The sequence below is a fragment of the Urtica dioica genome, chromosome 2, assembly GCF_054948205.1.
Source record: "Urtica dioica subsp. dioica isolate 48M chromosome 2, U.dioica_male_clone48M_v1_H2, whole genome shotgun sequence".
Lineage (NCBI taxonomy): Eukaryota > Viridiplantae > Streptophyta > Magnoliopsida > Rosales > Urticaceae > Urtica > Urtica dioica.
The window spans coordinates 48,100,179-48,124,508 of record NC_142757.1 but is presented as its reverse complement, the minus strand read 5'-3'; the positions used below and the strand labels follow the sequence as shown (position 1 = coordinate 48,124,508).

Below are 24,330 nucleotides of genomic sequence, written 5' to 3'. Positions count from 1 at the left end.
CTTCAGAGGTGGCAGAGTTGCCCATAAACAACCTCTCTCCATCTCCAGGTAGCTCGAGGGTGGAGAAGGAATTCTTATCAGTGCAGATGTGGCGGGTTGCTCCAGTGTCCAGCCACCACTCCTTCGGGTTAGAGTCAACCATGTTGACCTCGGAGACCACAGCAACGAGGAGGTCATTATCATCCTCCACAGCATTGGCCTCCTTGTTCTTCTTCGGCTTTCTACAATCGACCGCTCAGTGACCGACCTTGTTGCAATTGTAGCATTTACCAACAATCTTTTGTTGGCCCTTCTTCTTGAACGTCCCACTCTTGACTCCAAGCTTTTGGGCGGGCTTCTTCCCCTTCGAGTTCTCGCCATGTTCGACGACGTTAGCTCGCTCGGAGACGGTTCTAAGTCTCCTATCGGATCCTCGGTTGTCTTCTTCGATTCGGAGGCGAACAACCAAGTCCTCAAGACTCATCTCCTTTCGCTTGTGCTTAAGGTAGTTCTTGAACTCCTTCCACCCAGGTGGTAACTTCTCTATCACGGAGGCAACTTGGAAAGACTCGCTAATGGTCATTCCCTCGGCTTGAATCTCATGGAAAATGAGTTGAAGCTCTTGGACTTGACTCACAACGGTCTTTGTGTCCACCATCTTGTACTCAAGGAAACGACCCACAATATACTTCTTTGAGCCCGCATCCTCGGTTTTGTACTTGCGATCCAACGAATCCCATAGCTCTTTAGAAGATACTTTAGAGCTATACACGTTGTATAAAGAGTCGGCGAGACAATTCAACACGTGGTTTCGACAAAGATAGTCGGATTCGTTCCACCCCACATAGGCCCGAAGCACTTGTGAGTCGGCTTCACCCTCTCGAGGAGTGGCCGGAGGATCTTCGGTTAAAAACCGTGCAAGTCCGATGGTTGTCAAAAAGAAAACCATCTTTTGTTGCCACCTTTTGAAGTTGAGTCCGTCAAACTTCCCCGGCCTCTCGGCCGGCATCACCGTGGGAGGTCCTCGAGCCACGCCCACGTTTGAACCATCAAGGCCCAAACCCGCCATAGGTTGAACAAGACCCGCGGGTCCGTTCCCGGCCGTAGCCGCCATCGAGCCTTGTCCCAAAGTCACAGGGATTTGGCCGATGTTAATCAAGTTTGGCGGGGTGTTCACCACGGAGGGGTTGTCTCCAACGTTCCCTCCAACATTCATCGAGTCGTTGTTGTTCACGTTAGTCATATTTTCTACAAAAGAAAATTACAAATCAGTAACTTTCCAAACAAATCCGAAAACAAATCGGAAACAAAAACTGGAAACCGATAATATTCAGAAAAAAAAAAATTAATCCTTTCCTCCACGCAACCTGTCTTTTTCGAGATAAAAAGCTTCAAGATTGTTAGCAATATTATAGTAATATTGACGTAAATAAAAGACAAATTGCATGCATGGGAAGTACACGTAAAATAGATTACAAAAAACCCGGTTACACCTTTATACTAAGAACCGGAAAACAAAAATAGGTCGGAAAGTCGAGGCCCGTTGGACGGTCTCCTTGAAGTTTTTTATCGCTCTCCCACAGGTGCTGGAATTCGTGAGCGAAAGCCTCCCAGGATACAACGACTTCAGAGGCAAGGTGAGCACCAAACACTTGACTCTCTCGGCGAACTAGAACCTGTGTGAACCTATCACCACGACAATGCAAAAGAAATTTTCTTGGGAGGAGGAGTGATTCGGGAACAGTGGGGAAAGAATGGATTTCATTCGTATCCTGAATGAGAGCTCAAGACCCCTTATATAGGCCAAGGCAGAGAGGTTATGCGAATTTGAACCAGCCAGAAAACGCTCGCGTTTAATGCTCCTAATGAGGCCATTAACGCTCGGTTACAAGAAGCAAACGTTCGCCCATTAACGTCATGCCTTCATGGCGCATTGATGCACGGTTTCATGTTTAATTCCCAACCATAACGCGCATCATGAGGAATTAAATCAATAAGAAGTGAAATTTGTAGTAAAAAGAAAGCCCGAGACCGAGACAATTCCCGAAACCCGAACCCGAACCCGAGCCCGAGCCCGAGCCCGGCCCGGCTCGGCGGCGGCGCGCGTGTGCGCGCGCGCGAGGGGTTAAGAGATAACCCACCCACACTCTCCTCTCTTGCACTTGCTTGACCACTAAAGAGAGAGGATAGTATATAAACACTACCACAACACACATCCCCAACCAATGTGGGACTCTTGGGTTTTCACTTCCACAACACAACAACAATTGTGTTTCTTTAGCCTACTTTGAGCATCAATTTCTCATTCATCTTAGGTCCGATTTTGGCAAACAAATATTCGATTTTATAGCCCTCGTTACGAGGAGTCCGTATCACTTGGAATTATTCAATTCCGATGAGTGGGACCCACTCAACTTGTTGCCACAAATCAGCCATCCACATGATAATAAATAAAATTTATTAACCACATTCCAACAATAAAAAATATTATATATAAAATATTCTCAGCATCGGTCTATATTTTACTAGTCAATTATTATTCTCTTTCTTCTTGATTAAAAGAACACACTCAGAAAGCTTGTAGAAACAACCAGGCAAAACCCAAAAAGGCAAAGTAGCTTTTTCCATCATTATCTCACTCTCTCTCTCTGAAACCCTAAAAGCTTAGCTCTCCTGAAGATTGAAGTCTTGTTCGGCCATGGAAGCTGTTAGGAAGCAAGCTAGCAAGCTTAGAGAGCAAGTCGCTAAGCAACAACAGGTTTTTATTTATTTAATCTTCATATCTTCCTTCATTTTTCTTTTGTTTTATTTTATTTCCCAATTTTGCTTCACTTTCAAGTTGCTTTTACTCTCTGCAAAGCTAGCTTAGACTTTGTTCTTTTTTGGGTTAATGTTTTTTTTAGTAACTAATTTTGTTGATGATGGAGAGAAATTATAATAATTATTTTTCTATAATTCGCATGAGAATCAATGAAACGCAGTTATGGGAGAATCAAAAGAGAAAATTCCCAGTGTCAAGGATCAATTTATTACTGTGTGACAGAGTAAAGCAATTATGTGTGATAAAATGATTGTTCTTTTTTGTTTTTTTTGTTTTTTTTTTGTTTTTTTTTTTTTTTTTTTTAATTACATAAGAGATTGAAATAAAATTAATAAAGACTGGTTGGGTTAGTCCTATTCTTAAATTCTGAATTTTTTTGCTTTTATATGGCTTAAACATTCTTTGATCTGATTTCATTTGATTTCACAGGCTGTGTTGAGACGATTGGGGACTTTTTACTGTCCTGTTTAACTTTTTTTTTTCTTTTAATAAAAAGAAATTGAAATAAAACTGATGAAGAACTTGCTGGGTCAGTCCTAGTCCCAAATTCTGAATTAAGGGTGTCACAAGGCTTAAACATTCTTTGATTTTACAGGCTGTATTAAGACGATTGGGGGCTTTAAATACTGGCACCGTTTTGATCAACGGCGGCGAAGCCGAGCTCTTGTACGACCAACAAATTCAAGATCTATACAATTCCACAAGGACAGCTAAGGTATTGATTTTGGGAATTACCAATCAGGAACAGCTAATTTTGTGCTCTTAAATTAATCTGTCCAACTAAAAAAAAAAATAAGAGATTGTTATGACCAGCATTTCCAGCGGAGTATCGTCCGAGGTGTTGAAGGGTTTATCACCGTGAGCTCAAAGCAAAGAGATTTCGGTATAGAATTTCGTCTTCTTTGTTTGTGTGTATATCTATGTCTTCTCTATTATTATTTTTTAAAATCTTGAAATTATACAGTGAGAAAGCTAGCTCAGGACTGTATCAAATATGGCGAAGCGAATCGGACCATTCATCCTGTCCTCGCTGGCGCTTCTTCTTATTTTGGTACCTCGTTCATTTCAATAGAGAAGGAGAAAGAAATTTTGCTTAAGACACTTAGTGATCAGGTAATTTCTTGATCAACTCTTGATATAAGCAACGACTATTGTTTATTTATGAATCAAGAAAACCAAAAATTTGAGATAAATGTTTTTCTTTTTCAAAATAACATTTCGATTTTCAACCCCGTGTATCGTATTCTATATTCCTAAATAACCAAACCGATTAACCGGAGAACGTCTTAAAAGTCTAGTTCTACGTTTTTGTTTGCATATGATGAAACGAATCTGGATCCTCTGTTCCTTTTTTTGGCATATTTTTCTCCGTCTCTCCGATATAATTAAATTACGACACTTCTCATCACTGAATAAATAAAAATTAAAAGTAAAGTTTACGATGATAATTCGTAATTTAATTGGAGAAACATGGAAGGGGACGCCCAAATTTGATGTCTATTAATCTAAGGCGATACACACTACCGATGATGTCTAGTATAATTTTCGGCTGCTTTTTTGCGGGCTTTATAAGTAATTCGCCTTTCTCTCCAATTAAAGGGTTTTTTTTCATTAATAATTTAATCTGAGATGGAGCTGATACATATTTAGTATATGAAGTTATTAATTAGGGAAATTAGGGTTTTTTAATTATGAATTAGTGTTTTACGCAATTAGGTTTTTAAATTATGCTTCTTTTCTATTCCAAATTTAGATTAATTAGTTAGAGTTTACTTATGTAACTAGGGTTATGATTTTGGTCGACCCAACCTTGGTCTATTTAAGAGACCCTAAGTTAATGAAAAATGCAGACAATAATCAATCACCAAAAGTTTAGTCTCTCTCAAAAAAGGGGAGACTAAGCTCGGTGAAAGATTGGCAAAGCTCCCTATTCGAGATCGAATCCCGAGCCGTATCAGAAGAGCATAGAAGGATACACTAAAATGTGACAAAGAGGATCCTAGTTCGACGGACATAAATTCTTTTTCTTTCTTTTTTCAAGGCGATACATGCTATCGATGACGTCTAGTACGTTCTCCGCCTCTTTTTTTTCGTGTTTGTAATCTGTGTCGCAGGCTTTGAAATGTGTAGGTTTGTGATCCGCTGCGTGCACAAATAAACGGAGCTCCGTTGGAGGACGCTCATCACTTGACTCGTCGATACGAAAGGCTCCGTCAGGACTTGGAAGCTCAGGTACCGAGTCTATATATTTATAAAATAATCAAAATCATATATGCGACGTAAAAAAAAAAAAAAAAAAAAAAAAAAAAAAAACTCAGATTTTAATTTTACGGGTAGGTTGGCAAAGTACTGAGGCGCCGGTCGAAGACTATGGGTTCTTCTGCTTCGGAGGAGAGTTCGATCAAGCTTGAAAACGCTGAGGCGAGACTGACTGAGCTCAAATCCTCTATCGTTGCTGTCGGCCGGGAAGCGAGCGGAGCTATGTTGTCTGTGGAGGAGCAGCAGCAAAAAATGACGTTTCAGTCCCTTCTAACTATGGTAAATTTTTATATTTATTTTATCGCAATTCTTCGTCTCGAGACGTGATTATTTAAATATAATAAGACTTGACTCATAATTCAGGTTGATGCCGAAAGATCGTACCACCAACATGCTCTTACAATCCTTGAAAATCTACACACAGAGGTATGCCCTTAATCCAAGGAAAAAAATATTAAAAAAATTTCTTTTTGACAATTTTGATTTTTTTTTTTCCCTTCTTAAACACAAATGCGAGTCCAAATTTTGTTTATGTTCTGTAGCAGATATGATCTTTCTGGGTAGCTCTTTGTAATATTGCAAGAATTAGCACTTTTTTATTTATTTATTTATTTATTACATCGTCTTAATTGAGATCTTTTGTTTGTATGTTAGATGACCACGGAGAAACAACCAGAAGATTATTCCTCGTCGCCTTCGACGAAAATCCAGAAAGACATCTCTGCATGGCTCGAACAGCAAAACAATAATTTGTGCAACGCTAATGAGGATCACGAGGATCAAGACGATGCTTTCTTCGTTGCAAAAGTACTTTTACTAGACTCTTTAGTTCTTATATATTTCATAGAATTAAGAAAAAAGCTAATGAATCCTCGGTGAAAAAAGGTTATACACCAATTCGATGCCCAAGCGGACGGAGAGCTGAGTCTTTCGCTCGATGACCTCGTTGTCGTTCGACAGGTTCGTGTTTACCATGTTATTTCGAGCCAATGTTTATTCGATGTTCAAACATAAATCGAATGGTTGATCAATCCTTTTGACTTTTGATAACGTAGGAATAGAGTTGAGAATTCCATGCACTCTGTGTCTATAATTTTATCAGAAATGATATTCATCATCGGTCCGTCGATGTGAGGCATGTGTGGGTCCCACCTCTTATCTCACATTAGCGGTCTGTTGATCGATGATTAGTAGACTAATGAACTTTTAATTGTATTTAACGTTTAAAAAAATGAGAATTGAAACTTCGGCAAAAAGAATTCACGAATTATTCAGTTGCGTAAGAGGTTTCAATTCCCAATCGAATGCTTAGCCTAAATCGATTGTGCTGTGATTGATGTGACAATGCCAGGTGGCACCAAACGGATGGTCCGAAGGAGAATCGGACGGCAAGGTTGGGTGGTTTCCGTCGGCTTATGTACAACCAACGGTAAAAGAAAGCCCCCGAAACCCATGAATTACATCAAAAGAGAAAAAGAAAAAAAAAAAAGGAAAAAAAAAAGAAAAAGAAAAAAAAAGAAGAAGGTCGTGTTCCTTATTAAAAAAATGTATATTCTCGTCATTAATATCTTGTGTTCATTTTTGTATTGAATAAAATGTGTGTAAAGTTCGTATATATAAATTTTATAATGTGAGTTATATTATTGTGTATAATTGGTTAAGGTACTACGCATTTTATTTTAGCAGCCTATCTGTTAACGAAGTTCGTGTAAAATATTCCTGGAATTTCTGTAGCCTTTTTGGCATTAAAGACTGCTTCTTTCAATTTTAATGCACAAATTGTGTAAGGTTGAGGGATGATACTGCAATTCTTCAATTTTTTTTTATTTCTATTTTTATTTTTTTTAAAATAAAACTATCTCAAACCTTTTTAATAGATAATGGGTGATCTTTAACTTGTATGAAATGGCAAGGGACTTCATTCAATTCAATTTTAGTAACTTGTATGAAGCTAAGAAAGAGCTTGAAAAGAACATCCTCACACGAGTTGATTCAACTTTCGTGAGGACTTGGCTCGAGAAAGACGGCAAGTTGGCTCAACTTGAGGACTTCATTCCCGGCATAGAAGTTACGTTGGTTCTATTGTTAAAGCTAAAATGAATAAAGAACGGTTCAGTAGAGGTTATGAGGACGCGTTAATAGATTTGATTCTCTCGGACTGAATCTAATATACGATATTTTTATCTTACCTTCGAAAAAACTGAACTGCTCTAATGACTCTTTTAAGCTGGATTTTCTTTCAATGCTTCATTTTTTGTGGTGTCATTGTGCCATAAATGTTTTCTACGACCTTTCAAAAAATTTCTGTTAATTGTGATTGGGACTTTCGCTTGATAGACCTTTTTTCGATATGGATTCAGTCATTTCGATAATCTAAGCGGTTTCTTTCTATGAAAATGGGAAATGTATTGAATTGCTAGGTCGTGGGCATATACGCAGAATTCCATAAAACATATATCATCTCAAACCCAAAACTCTATAAAAACATATATCATCTCAAACCCAAAACTCTATAAAAACATCAAACAATGTATTGTCTTCAACCAAAATATATTCCATTTTATCTACTATTTTAATAAGTGTATTTTAATTATTTTCGCGATGGACATTTCCGTCTTTAAAAAAACTTAAGAAGCACAAAAGTTGACATAAAAGAACATATAGTGTTAGGATTTTCAATCCCTAAATTAATCTTAATTCAATTCAAGAGACCGAATCCATTGATTGCAAACACAAATAGTTGGATGGTCTTCTGATTGCAGTTTTCCAGAGTCTGAAGAATTCTTGATGATGGGATACAAGAAAAGAAATTATAAGTGTGTTTAGTTTGATGTTCTACAATTCAACCAAAATTAATATATAACCAAAGGCGGACGGGAGCCACTAGAGAACAAGGGCTCTCTCAACTTTTGTAAATTGCAGTTTTTATCCTAGATTTTTTCAATTTTTATATTTTTTACTCAATTTTATATAATTTTTTTAATTTGACCCTTTGAATATTGTTTTTTAAAATTTACCTCTGACTTGAATCCTAGCTGCGCGCCACGTATATTTTTTCCCCCTTTCATCAGTATGCTTACAGTACCCTGATTGCTTACACCTCAAATCCTGTAATATATATATATATATATATATATATATATATATATATATATGTATATGTCTTGAATCAAATGGCTTAATTTTGTGCTTAAAAATATCTAATGTTATCAATTATGTACTATAAAAAAATTAAATAAAAAAAAAAAAATCCTTACACTAGTGTGGTCGCTGTGGTGACTGTTTCATTTTTAACTGCGAATTGATTTATAAAAAAAATAAAAATAAAAACTAAAACAAGAGTGAGAGTGAGCGACGAAATCCGTTGAAATCAAACCTCACTTCTCATCCACCAATGGCGGCTAAAAGTGCCTCCTTGTGGGCCACGCACCACGCCTCACTCCCTCCGCCGCCGGCGCGTCCTCTCACGCGCCTCCGTCTCTCCACTTCCGCCGCCGTCTTCCTCGGTGGCCTCGCCTTCTCTCTCTCCACTCGGCCCTGCTCCGCCGCCATTGCCGCTCCTCCACTCCTGCAACAACTCCTCTCCTCTCAAGGTATTACTAGAATCAGTGTATATACATATATATGTGTGTAACTATATGCTCTCGGAGTCGATTGGTGATAGCGTATGTATGGTTTCGTAACCAGTTGAACAAGACGAGATTAAATCCGAAGGCACTGAAACACAAGAAGAGAGAAAGATCGATGATGATGATGATGATAAAGCGTTCGAAGCTTGGAAATCCAAAACCTACGCTTTGACTGTTCCGCTGAGAGTCGTTGCTTTGCGTGGTTCTGTACCTCCTTCGTGGATTAAGGTCAGTTAATAAGCTCGCTAGGTCACGAAGAATCAATGACTCGAATTGGTTTCTGTTTATTATTAAGATTGTTGTTCATTCTCGAATCTTCCCAGGAGTTTATGCAATCGCAAGGAAAGCGTTTGAAGTTTCAGCTGAACCTTTCTGGTAGTCTGGACGATATGTTTTCCGAGCTATCGACGGCCTTGGTTCAAAGGAAATTCAAGCCTTCGTCGATCGTCGCGGCTGATCTGATCAGTGTTGGGGATTCGTGGCTGAGTCACGCTATCAAGAAGGCCGTGATTGAGCCGATCGACGGGGTTGAAGATCAAGATTGGTTTAAGGGATTGAGTTCGAAATGGAAAGTAAGAACACGATTATTGTCACATTTTTCCTTTGATTGTTTTGCTTGATTGGCTAACTGTCAACTTTGCATTGAGTTCTTGAATTGTGTCTGCTTTTCACCCTTATGAACCCGGAATCCCTTCAATTTTACAGTTTGGGATCAATTCTTTCGTTTAGATAATCGGACACTTTTTTTTTGTCAAATTGTCAGTCAATGAAATGAACTCCCTAACAAATAAACAACTTTTGCTAAATAAAAATGGGTGAATTGACATGAAATTTTCTATTTTCTTTTCGTATTTGTTTTTTCTTTCGCCAATGTAGAAACATCTAAGCTTTTGATAAAAGAGTATCAGGTGTATCTGCGCAGGAACGGCGAAGGAGATATCGATCGAGAGGGTAAAGTATGGGCAGCTCCGTATCGGTGGGGTTGCATGGTTATAGCATACAAGAAAACTAAATTTCGAAAGCAAAACCTGGCTCCTATTGAGGTACAACTGGCAAAGAGAAGATAATATATATAAGATTTGCAAACGGCGTGAACTTGTCTTTGTAATTCCATTTCTCTGAGTTGATAGACGACCTTTTTTTTTGCAGGACTGGAAAGATCTATGGCGGCCTGAACTTGCGGGTCGGATATCAATGGTCGATTCTCCTCGAGAGGTTGTTGGTGCAGTTTTGAAGTATATGGGAGCATCGTACAACACGAACAACATCGACGCACAAGTGGCCGGTGGGAAAACCGCTGTTTCGAAAAATCTCGTGTCACTTGCGAATCAGGTTAACACTATCAACCATGAAAACAAAAATTGGCGCATGTAGTCCCTGAACTATTATGCGAGTGGCATTTTGGTCCCTAAATTAATTGTTGGAGCAAAGTAGTGGCTTGAGAAGCCATTGACTTTGTAGCATTTTAGTCCAATGTAATTCAACACCTAAACAACTTGAATCATATTAAAAAATTTAAATAAATTGTTTATAATTTTTAAAAACTATCATAAAAACAAACTATTACCCTAAAATATCAAAATTTAACTTTTACTTATTGTTTTAAAGGTCAAAAATATGTTTTAACTTTTAAGTGGTACATGTTGGAAATCAACAAAAAAAAAAAAAAGATAAAATTTTTAGACGACTAAAATGCTACAAAAATCAATTGTTTACTTTACTAACCATTTTGCTCCAAATACTAGTTTAGAGTTCAAACCGCCACCAACATAATAGTTCAGGGACTATTTGCACTAATAAGCCAAAAATAAAATAAAAAATTGTAACGATTCAACCGGTAAATAAAATGGCAAGAGAGATTGTTGCAGGTTCGCTTATTCGACAGCGCGAACTATCTGAAAGCGTTTGGAATGGGAGATGTTTGGGTGGCTGTGGGATGGAGCAGCGACGTTATTCCCATCGCCAAACGCATGTCTAATGTGGCAGTCATTGTTCCCAAATCCGGAGCAAGCCTATGGGCCGATCTATGGGTAAACAATCTTTCCCTTTTACACACCCATTACGTTCGTCAGTGATTTTTCTTCTTACTTCGTCATAGGTCTAACAAATACTATATCAAGACTAAAACATTGACTTTTTTGGCCCCCCGAATCACGGTAGCTGTGTCGAGGTGTTGCTTACTTAACAAATAACAAGACTAAAAAATCGGAAACTTGTGATTTTTTCTATTAGCATAAGTTGTTTGTTCGCCTCCTCAATGATGGTAGCTGTGTCACTTTGGCTTTGACTCTTAACAGAGCCTTCGAAATAGTCCTTATAAGTCATACATCTTTCGAGTTTTAGTTCTTCTGTTAATGTCGTAACTGACAATCGTGTCGGTTTACGGGTTTCAGCTTATATTTCATAGTCCGGTTTGAAATGCTGTCGGCTGAAGTATTCTAATTTTTTTGGGCAATCAAGTCATTTTAAGATTCCCGACGTGTTAAGAAATTTTTAAAACCACAGTACAAAGTGACTCAATGATATCATGATTTATGGGTGAGGAAAAGGTTAACTTCATTTAACCTCAACCCAAATCAACCGTTTTTTTTTAATACCCGAATTGCCTAAAAAGTGTGATTTTTTACCGAGCTTTTTTAAAAATAAATTAAAGGGTCAAGCGGCTATATAGCCAAATAGAACTTAAACTTTTGCAAAATAGCCATAGTTTGTCAACTATAAGCAAACTAGCCAAAGTAAGATTAATCTAGGTTGAATTAAATTTAATCCCAACGAACTATAAAGACAGAATGTAAGGTTTATGACGGCTGGATTAAAATTAATCGAGGCAGGATTAAAAGTCGTAGTACTTTCAATTAGCTATTTTGCTATACCTAATGAAACTATGGCTATTTTGCAAAAGTCATAGTTTGAATTGGCTATTTCATACCATTTTTTCTAAATTAAATTATCCTCTTTGAGAGCACCTTTAGGGGCAAATCAACAATTTACTCTTTCTCTAATCCTAAATCCTTAATAGTCCATTTTTTTTTACTCTAGGCTATCCCTGCTTCCACCGGGCTCGAAACGAATCGAATCGGGGGACGGGTCCGTGGCCCGTCTCCGCTCCTCCATCAGTGGGTAGAATTCTGCTTGCAAGCCGCGAGAGCGATCCCCTTCAAGCAAGAAGTCGTTCCAGGGGCTTCTCCTTCGGCCCTCGAAAACGTTCCTCTCGAAGCCACGAAGGAGCTCCTCTCCAAAGGAAAGCCGAAGCTCGACACGAATCTCGTCGCGGGGGTTCCTCCGCCGGACATTCTGGCCAAGTGCGAGTTTTTGGAGCCGTTGTCGGACTCAACTCTGTCGGAGTACCAATGGCTGATCTCCAGCGTCGAGAAAACCGACCGAGGTCTGGTTCGGAAGATCTCGTCTTCGATTCAAACACTTTGGCTGAAGCTGAATTTTAAGACAGCATAACAGTGACTGTAATAATATCTGTAACCTTAGGTTATTTATTTTTTGTGCTATATAGACGTGCTCATGTATCACAGAATTAAACAGCTGATAATGTTTTTTTTTATTTTTTATTTTTTATTTTAGCAGATATTCTAAAGAGTTGGTTAATCTTGTGCCCAAGATTAGAATAAAACTTTGTTAACGTGTATAATGGTCAATGATGGTCTGTTTACAAATACTTTTAAACTCTGTATATATAACTTCTCATAATCTCTCAGTAACAAAACATTGATTTAATTAATAACATCTCTGAGATGAAATCAAAGTACCTGAAAAAAAAAGGATATCTATAACATCTCAGACTTGACTTATTGAATATGCAAAGTTCATATTCTCTTACAAGTTTGTTTCATTATAAGGCGAAATGCCACGCTGAACTGGATTATTATCTGATATGAATTCTAGTCACTACCCGAAGAACTAGAGACGATATTTTACTCGGTCCTTCTTAGATGCGCAGGAACTTCACCCATTGCGACCTTCCATGGCCCGTGATAGTATGTCGGCTTCTTTAGAGGAACAACATGCCCTGGGTGTTCTTCCCAGTATTTCTCCTGCATTTTTTTTTCTCTCAAATGCATCAAAATGATATTTCACAGAGCATAGAGCAGAGTATAGTAACGGCTGTTTATATCGGTACGTGCGCAACAAGTTTCAGTTGACGAGATGAAATAACAGAAATAATAATCCAAGCAAAGGTATTTAGGGGGGATCTAAAACACACGAATTTTCAAGAACTAAACCGTCACAGGGCATCAAACAAACGAAATACGATAGGCTGACTGAAATGATTCGAAAAAAATACATCAAGATATTTCGCAAAATCACATACACGAGTTCAAGAATGGTTTTACATATCGAGACTTGGACAAAGATTGTTCTTCCTTCCGTAAAATCAAGACAAATACACGACGGCTATCAATCATCCGTAGTCAAGCAAAGATACAACACTACATCAAGCTAAAAATTACCCAATAGTTCCAAATCATCTATCTTAAAAATCATACTGCGTGATAAAAAAGGAAATATTTTTGAAGCACATGGATGTGTTTTCTACTTTGCAAACTAACCCAGATAAAAAATTGACGATACGTTATTTAGCCACTAACGAAATTGTCACGAACATCAATCAAACAACAAAAACTCTCGTGACGATGGGAGTGAATGACTTAGGCCTTAGGTCAACAAAATTGTCACGAAATTGCCACTAACGAAAGTACATATGTATACCTTGTAGAGCTGCTCGGAAATGGCAGCCCCGATAACTCCAGTATAGAAAGCAGCGACGTAGACGGTGACGATGGGAGTGAATGACTTAGGCCTTACGTAAGGCTCAATCAAGTTCCATACCAGAAATCTCTCGTGCTTGCTACGCAAGTAGTCCGCGTATATCTTCCACATCTTTGAGGTCAGAATCGCTGATCTGGATCTGGGTATCATTTTTCCACACCTGTAAAATAATACTACAAACTCAAATCAGCAGTTTGAAAAAGAAAAAAAAAATTAATTAATTATAACCATATGATGTTCGACGATATCACTTATTAGTACCCATTACAAAGTATAGAGCAAAGAAACTTTCTTTTGTTCTGTTTCAAATCGCAAAGATAGTTTACCACATTGTTTAGTTTTAAGTTTCATAATTCACATTCAGTCGTCTGAGGAATTTTCTCAAACACCTGGCGTGCGTTAGTGCCACACATTCGTCGTCGGACATATCTCGAGCACATGATTCGTATTATTAATGAGGAAGAATTGCTTATAATAACAAACACAAGTTGCTGAGCCAAGTGTCTTGATTACGGCAGCAAGAGAAACGACAGATTCAGTGCCGGCGAATTTTCGCAACACACCAAACAGAGCGGAGAGGAAAAAAAAGAGAGGCACCTTTGCGAAGAACGGTGACTCAGAGCTTCGCAGTACTTCCTTGCCGAGCCTAAAATAAAAAAATCGTCTCTCGGAGAGGGGTTTCCCGGCGGTGAGTTCGGTCAATGCCAAAACTAAGGAGGTTTTGAGTAAATTAGCGATACTCCCTTCTAAATTAATTGTAATTATTTATATTTTATTTTTTTTGGTTGCAAATTACATAAATTTCCTTATAAAATCTTTAAAAATCTATTTTTATTTTTTGGTTGTTACAACCTTATAAATCCATCAACTATGGGGATTCTCATAAATACAATTTACGACTAATTGATGAGCGTTTGGCTGGAACTATATTTCTGGTTCCGACCAAATGCCATTTTATGTCATGGTCGTAATGAATGTTCCAATCTAATAATGATTGAAATTTTTTTCCTCCTAGAACAAAAACAACCGGTTTTGAAAAAAAATATTAATGACCTCAGAAGCATGCACTTCCTAGTTTGTACTGTTGTTTTTGGTTTTTTTATAAAAGGGAAATGGCATTATATAGTAGTCTTTTTGATACTTTTGACCAAAATGTTATGGTCATTGTTTTTGGATAAAAATACTACCCGATCATGTGAGAAAAGTCTTAAATGTCCTTTGGTTTTTATTTTGTTCATTTCCATCAAACTTGTTCTCAGCTCTCTCTCTCTCTCTCTCTCTCTCCTCGTTCATTGTTTCAGAGCTCTCTCTTTCTCTTCTTTTTTCTTTTCTCGTTCATTTGAGGTAAAAAAAAAGCTTGTCTTTTTCTGTTGGTCGCCGCCAGTGGTTTGTCTGCAGTCGTCGTCGCCAAAGAGGTAAACTTTATCTCTTCATGTTGGCGAACGAAATCTGGGAATTTTTGGGTGGGTTTCGTTCGTGTTTTTTTTTTGTATGAGTTTAGTTGTTGATGTACAGGTTTCGTGTTTCGTTCGTGTCTATTTCTGGGTTTCATGTTTATGGGTTTCATTCGTATTTCTGGATTTCATATTTATGGGTTCGTTCGTGTGTTTGGGTAAAAAATAATTTTTTTTTAATTGCCGGAGCTGACATACAAGTTTGCAACGCCTGAAATTGTAGACATACAAGTCTACTATTTCATTTATTGTAGACAACAATTTCATTTCTATGTCTATAATAAATGAAATTGTAGACTTGTATGTCTACAAATATAGTAATCATAGACATAATTGTCTACAAAATAATGTCAGTGTAGACATACAAGTCTACAATTTCATTTATTACAAAGTCTACAATAAATGAAATTGTAGACTTGTATGTCAACTCCGACAATTAAAAAAAACCATTTCAGAGTTCCTCCAATCCTTTCTCGGTCGATCTCTCGGTTCGGTGATCTCCTCTGGTTCGGCAGATGTTCTCAGGCTCGTCGGAGCTTCGTCAAAAGCTTCTCTAATGGCTTTTCGTTGGTCTGGAGTCGGTGGAGCTTGCGTCTCCTTTGTCTCGGCCGAGTCACGCGGCGAAGAAAAGAGAGGCTCGGAACTCGCGATTCTCCTTTTTCCGGTCGGACTGGGCTGAGCTCGGAGTCGTGTGTCGGAGGCAGAGGATGGCTCGCGACGAAGCGGATTTTGGCCGGACTTGCAAAAACTCGCGCGGTGGTTATAGCGTCGATTTCGCCAGAAAGTTAGGAGGGAGAGAGCCGGAATATAGAGAGAGAGTGGGGAGAATTTGTTTTTTTTTTATTATTATTAATTTATTAGTTTTCACGTGTGTGTGTGGTGTGAGTATGTTTACAAAAGGGTAAAATTGTACTTCCTCAACTGACCAACTACTATTCTTGTCCAAAACATAGACTTCCATATTTTGGTCCAAATTATGAAAAGTGGTAGTACTTATGGCCATTTCCCTTTATAAAATTGGAAGTCGGTTCCAAAGCCCACCGGAACTTATGTTCTGATAGTACACTTTTTGGCAGACGGAGATTTTTGGCCTCTTTCAATTATGACACCCGTGATTATTTACAATACATACAGAGGCGGCTCAACCTATACGGGGACATTTACCATAAAATTTTGCAATAACTAGTTTTGTTGTTTATGTAAGAGTATGAAATCACATATGTAAAACACGAGTGTAAGTTCACTCAATTGCAACATTCTATACAGATAGTCTATACACAACATGCATATACTCTAATTTGATATATCTTTTAAGGAATCACTACACACGCGCAACAAAGTCACTATAATGGTCACAGTGTTGATCGATCAAAATCACGAAGTGCTCATGGAAGATATTTTAGAATTCATTTGTACACATATGCTTAAATACTTATATTTTGGAAGTCTTGGGTATGATTAGCAGAGAAAGATATCTTAAAAAAAATACAGAATCTAGCTCTCCGGAATGAGTATGATTGAAATGTTCGATTACATGAACTTTCGTAATAATATGATAAGAGGAAGAATGTTTTTCTAGCGACTTAGTGGTATTTATATTATTATCAAGAGGGTATGACAGTAATATATAATTATCGTCACGATAGGAATTTGAAGGATCAATACTCTCGTATTTGCTATATTAATGGACACGACAAATATAATTCTAATAGTATCAAGAGGCAACCCCGAGATTTTAGTGCAATATCAATGGGATTTATTAAAATAAAGGAAAAAGAGAAAATAGTTTATGTTGATGCATCTTTTGCATCTCATTTGCGACACCCGCACCACAGAGAGGTTCGGGTACGTGTGTTGTGAGGTGGATGGATGGTAAACTTTCCTAGGATTCCTCCGGAACAGTTGACCGCGGGGATATGTTTGATTCCTAGGCCAAACGAGTGTTCAAGACGATCAAGTAATAGATTATTATATCGTGGACTTGTTTCTCCAGGGGCTTCGGAATGGGATCGTCTTCTTCGGTGGTGAGTCTTCCAAGGGTCTTCGAGGATGGACATCGGAGTCGGTTCCTATGCCAAATGAGTGTGCATGGTCACCAAGTAATGAATTACTCGGTGAAAATCGTGTTTCTCAAGGGGCCTTGGAATGGAACCGTCTTTGGTGGTGATTCTTCATATGGTCTTCGGGGGAGGTCTCCGGGATCGGGTTCAAGGCCAAATGAGTGTGCGCGGTCACCAAGAATGGATTACTCGGTGAAAACCGCGTTTCTCAAGGGGCCTTGAAACGAGCCCGTCTTCTTCGGTGGTAACTCTTTGAGGGATGGTCGGCACCTTCTTTTCTATGTCACAGATGTTAGACAAAAGGAAAAATGGATGTATCTTTTAGTAGATGAAGAACATAGGAATGGGTTTTCACAAGCTCTTAGTCATCATAATATAACATTTATATGACATTGAGCCTATGTAAATAGATGGAAATGGGTAGAAAAGGTGGGTTAGAGAGTGATCTTCCTCCAATTCTAGAGATAAAATAAGGAAGATGCTTCTCTTATGTATCTTTGTGGGATGAGAGAGAGTGGTGTAGAGAGATATGTAGAGAATGTCTGGAGCATATGTAAAAATGTGTAGAAAATAGTAGTGAAAGGTAGTCAAAATAGTACAAAATGGTTGTTCATGGATTGCATGAACATGTAAATGGGTTGTATGATATGGGAAATGGTGACAAAGGGTGAGAATGAGTGATGTATGAAGAAATTTGTGTGGGGGAAGAAAGATGGAAGAGGAAAGGTTCTTTAAAATGTCTTTTCAATGATCTTTTTAGGGGATTGTACTTGGGTTGAGAGAGAATGGTGAAGAGAAATTTGTGTGGAGCTATTGTGTGGAGAAATTGGGATCCCTTTCTTGTGGTGGGGCATAGGGTTTTTATAGGAGTTTCAAGGTGTAAGGGTGTGAAAATTATTGCTTGGAAGGTTCCTTGAAGGATTAAGATAAGTTTTGAATTGGATTGGTGAGATGGTAAGGTTTGTACGTGTGAAAGGAAAGTAAGGAAGAGGTAGGGCTACATGGCCATGTATGAGGGTGTTGTATGGTTGTTGTGGAGGTGTGGGGGTGTTGTATGGTTGTTGTGGAGGTGTGGGGGTGTTGTACGGACATTTTGGATGTGGTAAGGTGTCGTACGACACCTTTAGGTTGCCGTACGGCGTGTCTTGAGATAAGGAGGTGTCGTACAACACATAAAATGACGTCACAATAACATTTTTTTAGTAGAAACGGCCTAATAAACAAGACTTAATGTAATTGAGGTCTCAAGATATAAACCACATTTTGTTGTTTAGGGCCTCAAATCGGTACTTTTTGTTTTGGCCGTACGGCCTTGTCAAGGGAGTGATTGTACAACACCTTTGGGTTATTGTACGGTCATTTTGGATATGGTAGGTTGTTGTACGGTGTGTCTTAAGGTGAGGAGGTATCGTACGCCACATAATATGATGTCATAATAACTTTTTTTTAGCAGAAATTGCCCACTTAAGAAGCTCAAATTGATTGAGGTCTCATGATATAAGCCAAATTTCATCGTTTAAAGCCTCAAATATACATTTTATGTTTTTAAAATTCAATGTGTTTGCCTTACGGCCATTTTGGCTTGAGAGTGTGACAGAACAGCTTGGGAAATAGACATACAACCATTTATCTTGGGAGTTTTGGCCGTACGACCATTTTTCCTGAAGGCTTTAGCCGTACGACCTTGGAAGTGGCCGTATGGCAATCTTGTTTAGGGTTTTTGGCAGAGTTTTGACCGTATGGCCAAGAGGATGTTGGAATCGATCTAGGGTTTAAGAAAAAGTTTAACGCTTCGTTAAGCGGCGGAATTTTAAAAATTTTCTTTTTAAGTAAAACTAGTTTTTACTAACCTAGACAAGAGCATATGCATGTAAATAAAAACTAATATGAGCTATGGAAGTTACTAACCTTTCTTGAAGCTTGAACGTTGATGAGCCTTTGGAAGGTTGGCAACGTTCGTCTCCCCTCGCAGCACGTCTCTCTTTTCTTTCCTCGGGAACTCGAGCAACCACGATAGTTTCTATCACTAAATCACTCGAAAAGAAGGAATTAGTGAGTGGGCACTTTTAAACACTACGACTTGAGAACGAGTCTCGAAGTCGCAGAGCTAAAGACTAGGTCGAGTGAGGACCTAGGTGCCAAGACAAGAGAAAACCAAAAATAAACTAGAGAGAGAGAGAAGAGGACTTCGGCCAAGTTCTAGAGAGAGAGTCTCTCAAATCTCTTAAACTTGGATGAATGAATTGTGAGGAAATGAGGCTCCTATTTATAGGAGAGGTCTCACCTTCAATAAGGTAGTTTCCTCTTCTATAGAATATCACATATTCATGAGCAAAATAACCCTTATTTCCCATTCCTCTTAGGCGCCCAAGGCAGCCTTCTAGAAGGCTAGGATTTGTTTCCTTTTTTTGTTCCTTGGCTTGCCTATTAGTCTCTTGGCCGAAATTCCCCATGCTTGTGTGGGAAATTTGTTTCCTCTTTTTCTTTTGGCAAGTATCTAAATACATTTATGCACAAAATAAACTCTCTTTCCTTAGGTATGTTGGGCGCCCAACATGTCTCTAGAAGGAGCTTCTAGAAGCTTCTTCATTTATTCATGAGAACATGAAAAAGGCCCATTAAGAATTTTCAATGAAATTCTTATGAAATGAAATTAATTCACAAGGCCCAATGATCAAGTCATGGCCGAGTGAAACATGTCATAAAATGACCTTGTCAAAAAATTTATTGACATTCATTTCATCCTTTGTCTCAAAAGACAAAAATACCCTTTTAACTATTTTCATTCTTGTTTTGGCTTAGCTTCCAGTTTAACTATTCCTATCGATGTGATTCGTGACAGTGACCTCATGGACCCAAATGAACAAAGCTTTAGCTAAACACTTGGTCTCAAAAGTTCACAAACCTTTTCCAAGTTTAGCTTAATGCCAACTGACTCCACTAAAGAGCTGACACTGAAAATCTCTCGGTTCAAATGAATTTATTTTCTACTCAAGAATTCGACCTAATTATGATGAGCGGATCCACTGAATATTATCTATGTTTACCCTTCATGAATGTCATCAGCTAGTCGGGATTTACTAAATTACCATTTTACCCTTCTAGCTGTTATTTCCTCAACTCCTTTGTCGCTTGTGAATAAGTTAGAAACAATGTATTGACGAGGAGCTAACAAGTCACATTGTTTCATCCAAAAGAGTCAGGACTCAATTTGGACACTGGCCAGTTCATTTATTCACACTCCAAGGAACAAAGCATGAGGTGACATACATTGCATTTCAGCAATCTTGTACATGAATTCCATATCTATGAGAACTTCACAAAGTTACTCATGACAGACTCACAACTTAGTACTTCACCAATAGGCCTTGTTCGGAATCACATAGTGAGTCCGAACTTTGACTTTCTCAAATGAGAATACTAAGGTGTGAAATGGCATGTCTCATTTCAGGATTAAGGTAAGCATGATGCAATTCATACATAGTGACTTCGAGATATAAGAGGTTAAATGGTTTGTTCTTATCTTGTCTCTAGAAGTGCACTGGTCAATTCAGTACCTTCGGAAGATACCTAGAAGAACTATAGAGTTCCTAACTCTCAATGCCTCATAACCAGACATCATAGATTCTTCTAACAATCATACTGAGGTCAATAGTCCTTTGACCCTAAGATTGCGAATATATCGTTTTAAGCAAACTACGAAGAGTTTGTTCATGCAAATCTACATTTGTCTCTTCGTAAGTTGTTTAGTTTGTTTATGGACTAAAAGACTATGGTTTTATCATAAAGCTTCAGACAAGGAAGATTGAATGAACGTTTCAACTTTTGATTAATGAATAAGCAATTACAAGCAAGAGTCTTCGTAAGACTATATGACATCAAATGTACATAAATAGACACTACTACTCTTCTTGTAGGCACCATTGACAACAAACTCCCACTTGACTCAAAGAAGATGTGAGTAGTCCTACATGCCTAATCCCTCTCGAAGTTGGTCGAAGACCAGGTTCGCTAGGGCCTTGGTGAATAGATCTTCCAGAGATCTACTTCACCTCCACGTCTCCGCGTTGCGCGATCTCTCGAATCAAATGGTATTTCCTCTCAATATGCTTAGAGCGCTTATGGCTTCTAGGTTCCTTTGAGTTAGCGACAGCCCCACTATTATCACAATAAAGGGTCATGGGCTCGTCGACGTTTGGAACAATTTCCAAATAATTAAGGAATTTTCTAAGCCATACAGCCTCTTTGGATGCTTCACAAGCAGCCACATATTCTGCTTCCATTGTGGAGTCAGCAATGCAAGATTGCTTAATACTTCTCCACACAACAGCTCCACCATTAAGGATGAACACAGATCCCGAAGTGGATTTCCTGGAATCCTTATCCGCTTGAAAATCGGAGTCGGTATATCCCGTCATAGTCAGGTCAGTACCTGAGTATGTAAGCATCAAGTTCCTAGTTCTTCGAAGATACTTAAGAACATGCTTAACAGCAATCCAGTGCTCGGGTCCAGGGTTGGATTGGAAACGACTAACTACGCCAACGGCGAAACATATATCAGGTCGGGTGCAAAGCATAGCATACATGAGGCTTCCTACGGCAGAGGCGTAAGGGATTTTCCTCATGTCTTCAATCTCTTGTGCAGTCTTGGGAGACTGGTCCTTAGAGAGTGAAACTCCATGCCTAAAGGGTGTTTGACCCCTCTTGCAGTCTTGCATCGAGAAGCGATCCATCACCTTATCAATATAAGATGCTTGAGAGAGCGACAGGGTCCGGTTTTTCCTATCTCGAAAGATTTGGATTCCCAGAATGTACGCGGCTTCTCCTAGATCCTTCATATCGAATTGCTTTGCTAGCCAGACCTTAACCTCAGATAACTTACCCACGTCATTACCAATGAGTAGTATATCATCGACATATAGTACCAGAAACACAACTTTGCCTTCGTGTATTAACTTGTAAACACAAGGCTCATCTATTGACTGTTCAAAGCCGAAGCTCTTTACAGTTTCATCGAATCTAATATTCCATGACCTAGATGCTTGCTTTAGTCCATAAATGGATTTAAGCAACTCACAAACCTTGGTCTCTTGACCTTTATCCACGAAACCGTCTGGTTGAGCCATGTAAATGCGCTCGTCAAGATTGCCATTCAGAAAAGCTGTCTTGACATCCATTTGCCAGATCTCATAGTCGAGAGCTGCAGCTATGGATAGGAGTATGCGGATGGATTTAAGCATCGCGACTGGCGAGAAGGTTTCTTCATAGTCAATCCCTTCTTGTTGGGTATAACCCTTCGCCACAAGTCGTGCTTTGAACGTCTCAACGTTCCCATCAGGACCCCTTTTCTTCTTGTATATCCACTTACACCCTACGGGTTTAATCCCTTCAGGAAGGTCTACAAGTTTCCAGACTTTGTTGACATACATCGAGTGCATCTCAACTTTCATGGCGTCAAGCCAAAGGTTTGATTCAGAACAAGCCATTGCTTGGCTATAGGAAACAGGATCATCCATGTCGGAGACGGCTACAAGAGAGTCTCCATAAGACATGTACCTGTCAGGCTTTTGAGTAGCCCTCCCACTACGTCGAAGTACTACTTGACGAGATTCTGATGAGTTAGGTTGTGTTTCAGTTGGGGTAAGAACAGTTCTTACAGACGAGGTAGAAGCTTCCTCACCCAACTTTTCTTCAAGCACAATTTGCTTCTAGGTTTCGCATCCTTCATAAAGTCCTCCTCAAGGAAACGAGCATTCGTGCTAACGAAAGTCTTATCGTCCTCGGGACTATAGAAAGTAAAACCTTTGGTTTCCTTCGGATATCCTACAAACAGGCACAATTCTGACCTACTAGCCAACTTGCTAGTCTTTTGCCTCAGCACGTGTGCAGGGCAACCCCAAATTCGGATGCGGCCAAGATTCACTTTACGGCCAGTCCATCGTTCATAAGGAGTACCAGGAACCGTTTTGGACGGAACTTGGTTCAGAATGTAGGCGGCTGTTTCGAGGGCATATCCCCAAAAGGAAAGCGGGAGTGATGAGTAACTCATCATTGATCTAACCATCTCCATAAGAGTTCGGTTTCTTCTCTCTGACACTCCGTTTTGTTGAGGTGTGCCAGGCGCGGTAAGCTGAGAAGCGATACCTTCTTCTTTAAGAAAGTCATCGAACTCTCCAGACATATACTCACCACCTCGATCAGATCGAAGGGTTTTGATCACTTTGCCAGTTTGCTTTTCCACTAAAGCCCTAAAGACCTTAAATACGTTAAAGGTCTCGGATTTGTGTTTAAGCAAATAGACAAACCCATATCTTGAGTAGTCATCAGTGAAGGTAACGAAGTATTCGTATCCTCCACGTGCCTGTTGGTTGAGCGGACCACATACATCAGAATGTATTAGTTCCAGCAACTCAGTGGCTCTTCGACCCTTATCGGAGAAAGGTCGCTTAGTCATTTTTCCTTCTATGCAGGATTCACAAGTAGGTAGTGAACATATTGCAGAGGCTTGGAGTGGACCATCCCTCACAAGTCTCTTAATCCTATCTAGACTGATATGACCAAGTCTTAAGTGCCAGAGGTATGTTGATTTTGTTAGATCGGAGGATTCAGAAAGTTTGATCCTCTTTGGCTCCCTAATTAGATCGTTATCTATTTCGGTGTCTAAAAGAGAAGGTTGAGTGGGATAGATGTAAAAAAGACCATTCTTCATACATGCATCAGTGACGAAAGAATTAGAAAAAGAAATACGAATTCCATTCTTTATAAACTTTAAATAATAATCTTGCTCGAAAAGTTGAGCAACAGATACTAGGTTTTTCCCAAAGGAAGGAACATAATAAACATTATTCAAATTTAAAGTTCGATCTTCAAAAGATAGCGTCACGGATCCCACAGCCTTCGCAGACACCACGCTCTCATCACCCCACTTGAAGCAGAAGTCACCATCCTCTAAGCTTTTGCTTTTCCTAAAACCAGTCAAGGAGCAGCAAATATGGTTAGTAGCAGCGGAGTCAATAATCCACGATGATACATTATCAGCTACTAAACAGGCTTCAGTAACAAGTACAATACCTTTAGCTTTGGTTTTGAGGTAGGCGGGACAGTTCCTACGCCAGTGACCAGGCTCGTTGCAGTGGTGGCACTTGTCTTTAGACTTGTCCACCTTCGGAGCCTTTGGCGCCTTCTTCTTCGTTTGAACCTTAGGTTGGTTCTTTTTCTCGGCGTTGCGAGGTCTCTTCTTAGATCCAGAGGTGGAGGCAGTAGCATGTACTTCTCCTTGAGCCCTCTTTTTCTTAGTGAGTGCCTCAGCGGTTTGAAGTTCCTTCATGAGCTCGGTAACAGTGTAC

General features: G+C 39.1%; 3 protein-coding genes across 4 annotated transcripts; 2 read left to right on the top strand and 1 right to left on the bottom strand.

Moving 5' to 3' along the window:
- Positions 1-2,511: 2,511 nt before the first annotated feature.
- On the top strand, positions 2,512-6,859 carry LOC149405160 (SH3 domain-containing protein). The gene is made up of 10 exons (XM_089606896.1): positions 2,512-2,737; positions 3,396-3,515; positions 3,614-3,683; positions 3,765-3,913; positions 4,931-5,032; positions 5,138-5,338; positions 5,423-5,485; positions 5,714-5,866; positions 5,945-6,019; positions 6,411-6,859. Exons 1-10 carry the CDS (start codon positions 2,678-2,680, stop codon positions 6,513-6,515), a joined length of 1,098 nt encoding a protein of 365 aa, XP_089463022.1. The 5' UTR covers positions 2,512-2,677; the 3' UTR covers positions 6,516-6,859.
- A 1,496-nt stretch (positions 6,860-8,355) lies between these two features.
- LOC149405159 (putrescine-binding periplasmic protein-like protein) lies at positions 8,356-12,339 on the top strand. Its single transcript, XM_089606892.1, has 7 exons — positions 8,356-8,652; positions 8,747-8,916; positions 9,012-9,260; positions 9,597-9,731; positions 9,838-10,020; positions 10,557-10,718; positions 11,728-12,339. The coding sequence occupies exons 1-7, from the start codon at positions 8,454-8,456 to the stop codon at positions 12,139-12,141; spliced, it is 1,512 nt and encodes a 503-aa protein (XP_089463018.1). The 5' UTR covers positions 8,356-8,453; the 3' UTR covers positions 12,142-12,339.
- Positions 12,340-12,363: 24 nt separating this feature from the next.
- On the bottom strand, positions 12,364-14,446 carry EMB2752 (embryo defective 2752). 2 transcript variants are annotated; one of them, XM_089606895.1, is made up of 3 exons: positions 14,068-14,446; positions 13,411-13,643; positions 12,364-12,734 (listed from the first exon to the last, which is right to left on the bottom strand). In XM_089606895.1, exons 2-3 carry the CDS (start codon positions 13,618-13,620, stop codon positions 12,615-12,617), a joined length of 330 nt encoding a protein of 109 aa, XP_089463021.1. In that variant the 5' UTR covers positions 13,621-13,643; positions 14,068-14,446; the 3' UTR covers positions 12,364-12,614. The 2 variants fall into 2 exon arrangements, with proteins under 2 accessions (XP_089463021.1, XP_089463020.1); XM_089606894.1 differs by having other exon boundaries at positions 13,411-13,630; positions 14,068-14,441.
- Positions 14,447-24,330: the final 9,884 nt, after the last annotated feature.

Excerpts from the sequence above, each read along its gene's own strand:
- LOC149405160 (XM_089606896.1), top strand. The coding sequence starts at position 2,678 with ATGGAAGCTGTTAGGAAGCAAGCTAGCAAGCTTAGAGAGCAAGTCGCT. Across the intron at positions 3,516-3,613 it reads ATTCCACAAGGACAGCTAAG|CATTTCCAGCGGAGTATCGT; the intron begins GTATTGATTTTG and ends TGTTATGACCAG. Across the intron at positions 3,914-4,930 it reads TTAAGACACTTAGTGATCAG|GTTTGTGATCCGCTGCGTGC; the intron begins GTAATTTCTTGA and ends TGAAATGTGTAG.
- LOC149405159 (XM_089606892.1), top strand. The coding sequence starts at position 8,454 with ATGGCGGCTAAAAGTGCCTCCTTGTGGGCCACGCACCACGCCTCACTC. Across the intron at positions 9,261-9,596 it reads GATTGAGTTCGAAATGGAAA|GTGTATCTGCGCAGGAACGG; the intron begins GTAAGAACACGA and ends AAAGAGTATCAG. Across the intron at positions 9,732-9,837 it reads AAAACCTGGCTCCTATTGAG|GACTGGAAAGATCTATGGCG; the intron begins GTACAACTGGCA and ends TTTTTTTTGCAG.
- EMB2752 (XM_089606895.1), bottom strand. The coding sequence starts at position 13,620 with ATGATACCCAGATCCAGATCAGCGATTCTGACCTCAAAGATGTGGAAG. Across the intron at positions 12,735-13,410 it reads TTTCCGAGCAGCTCTACAAG|GAGAAATACTGGGAAGAACA; the intron begins GTATACATATGT and ends AAAAAAATGCAG.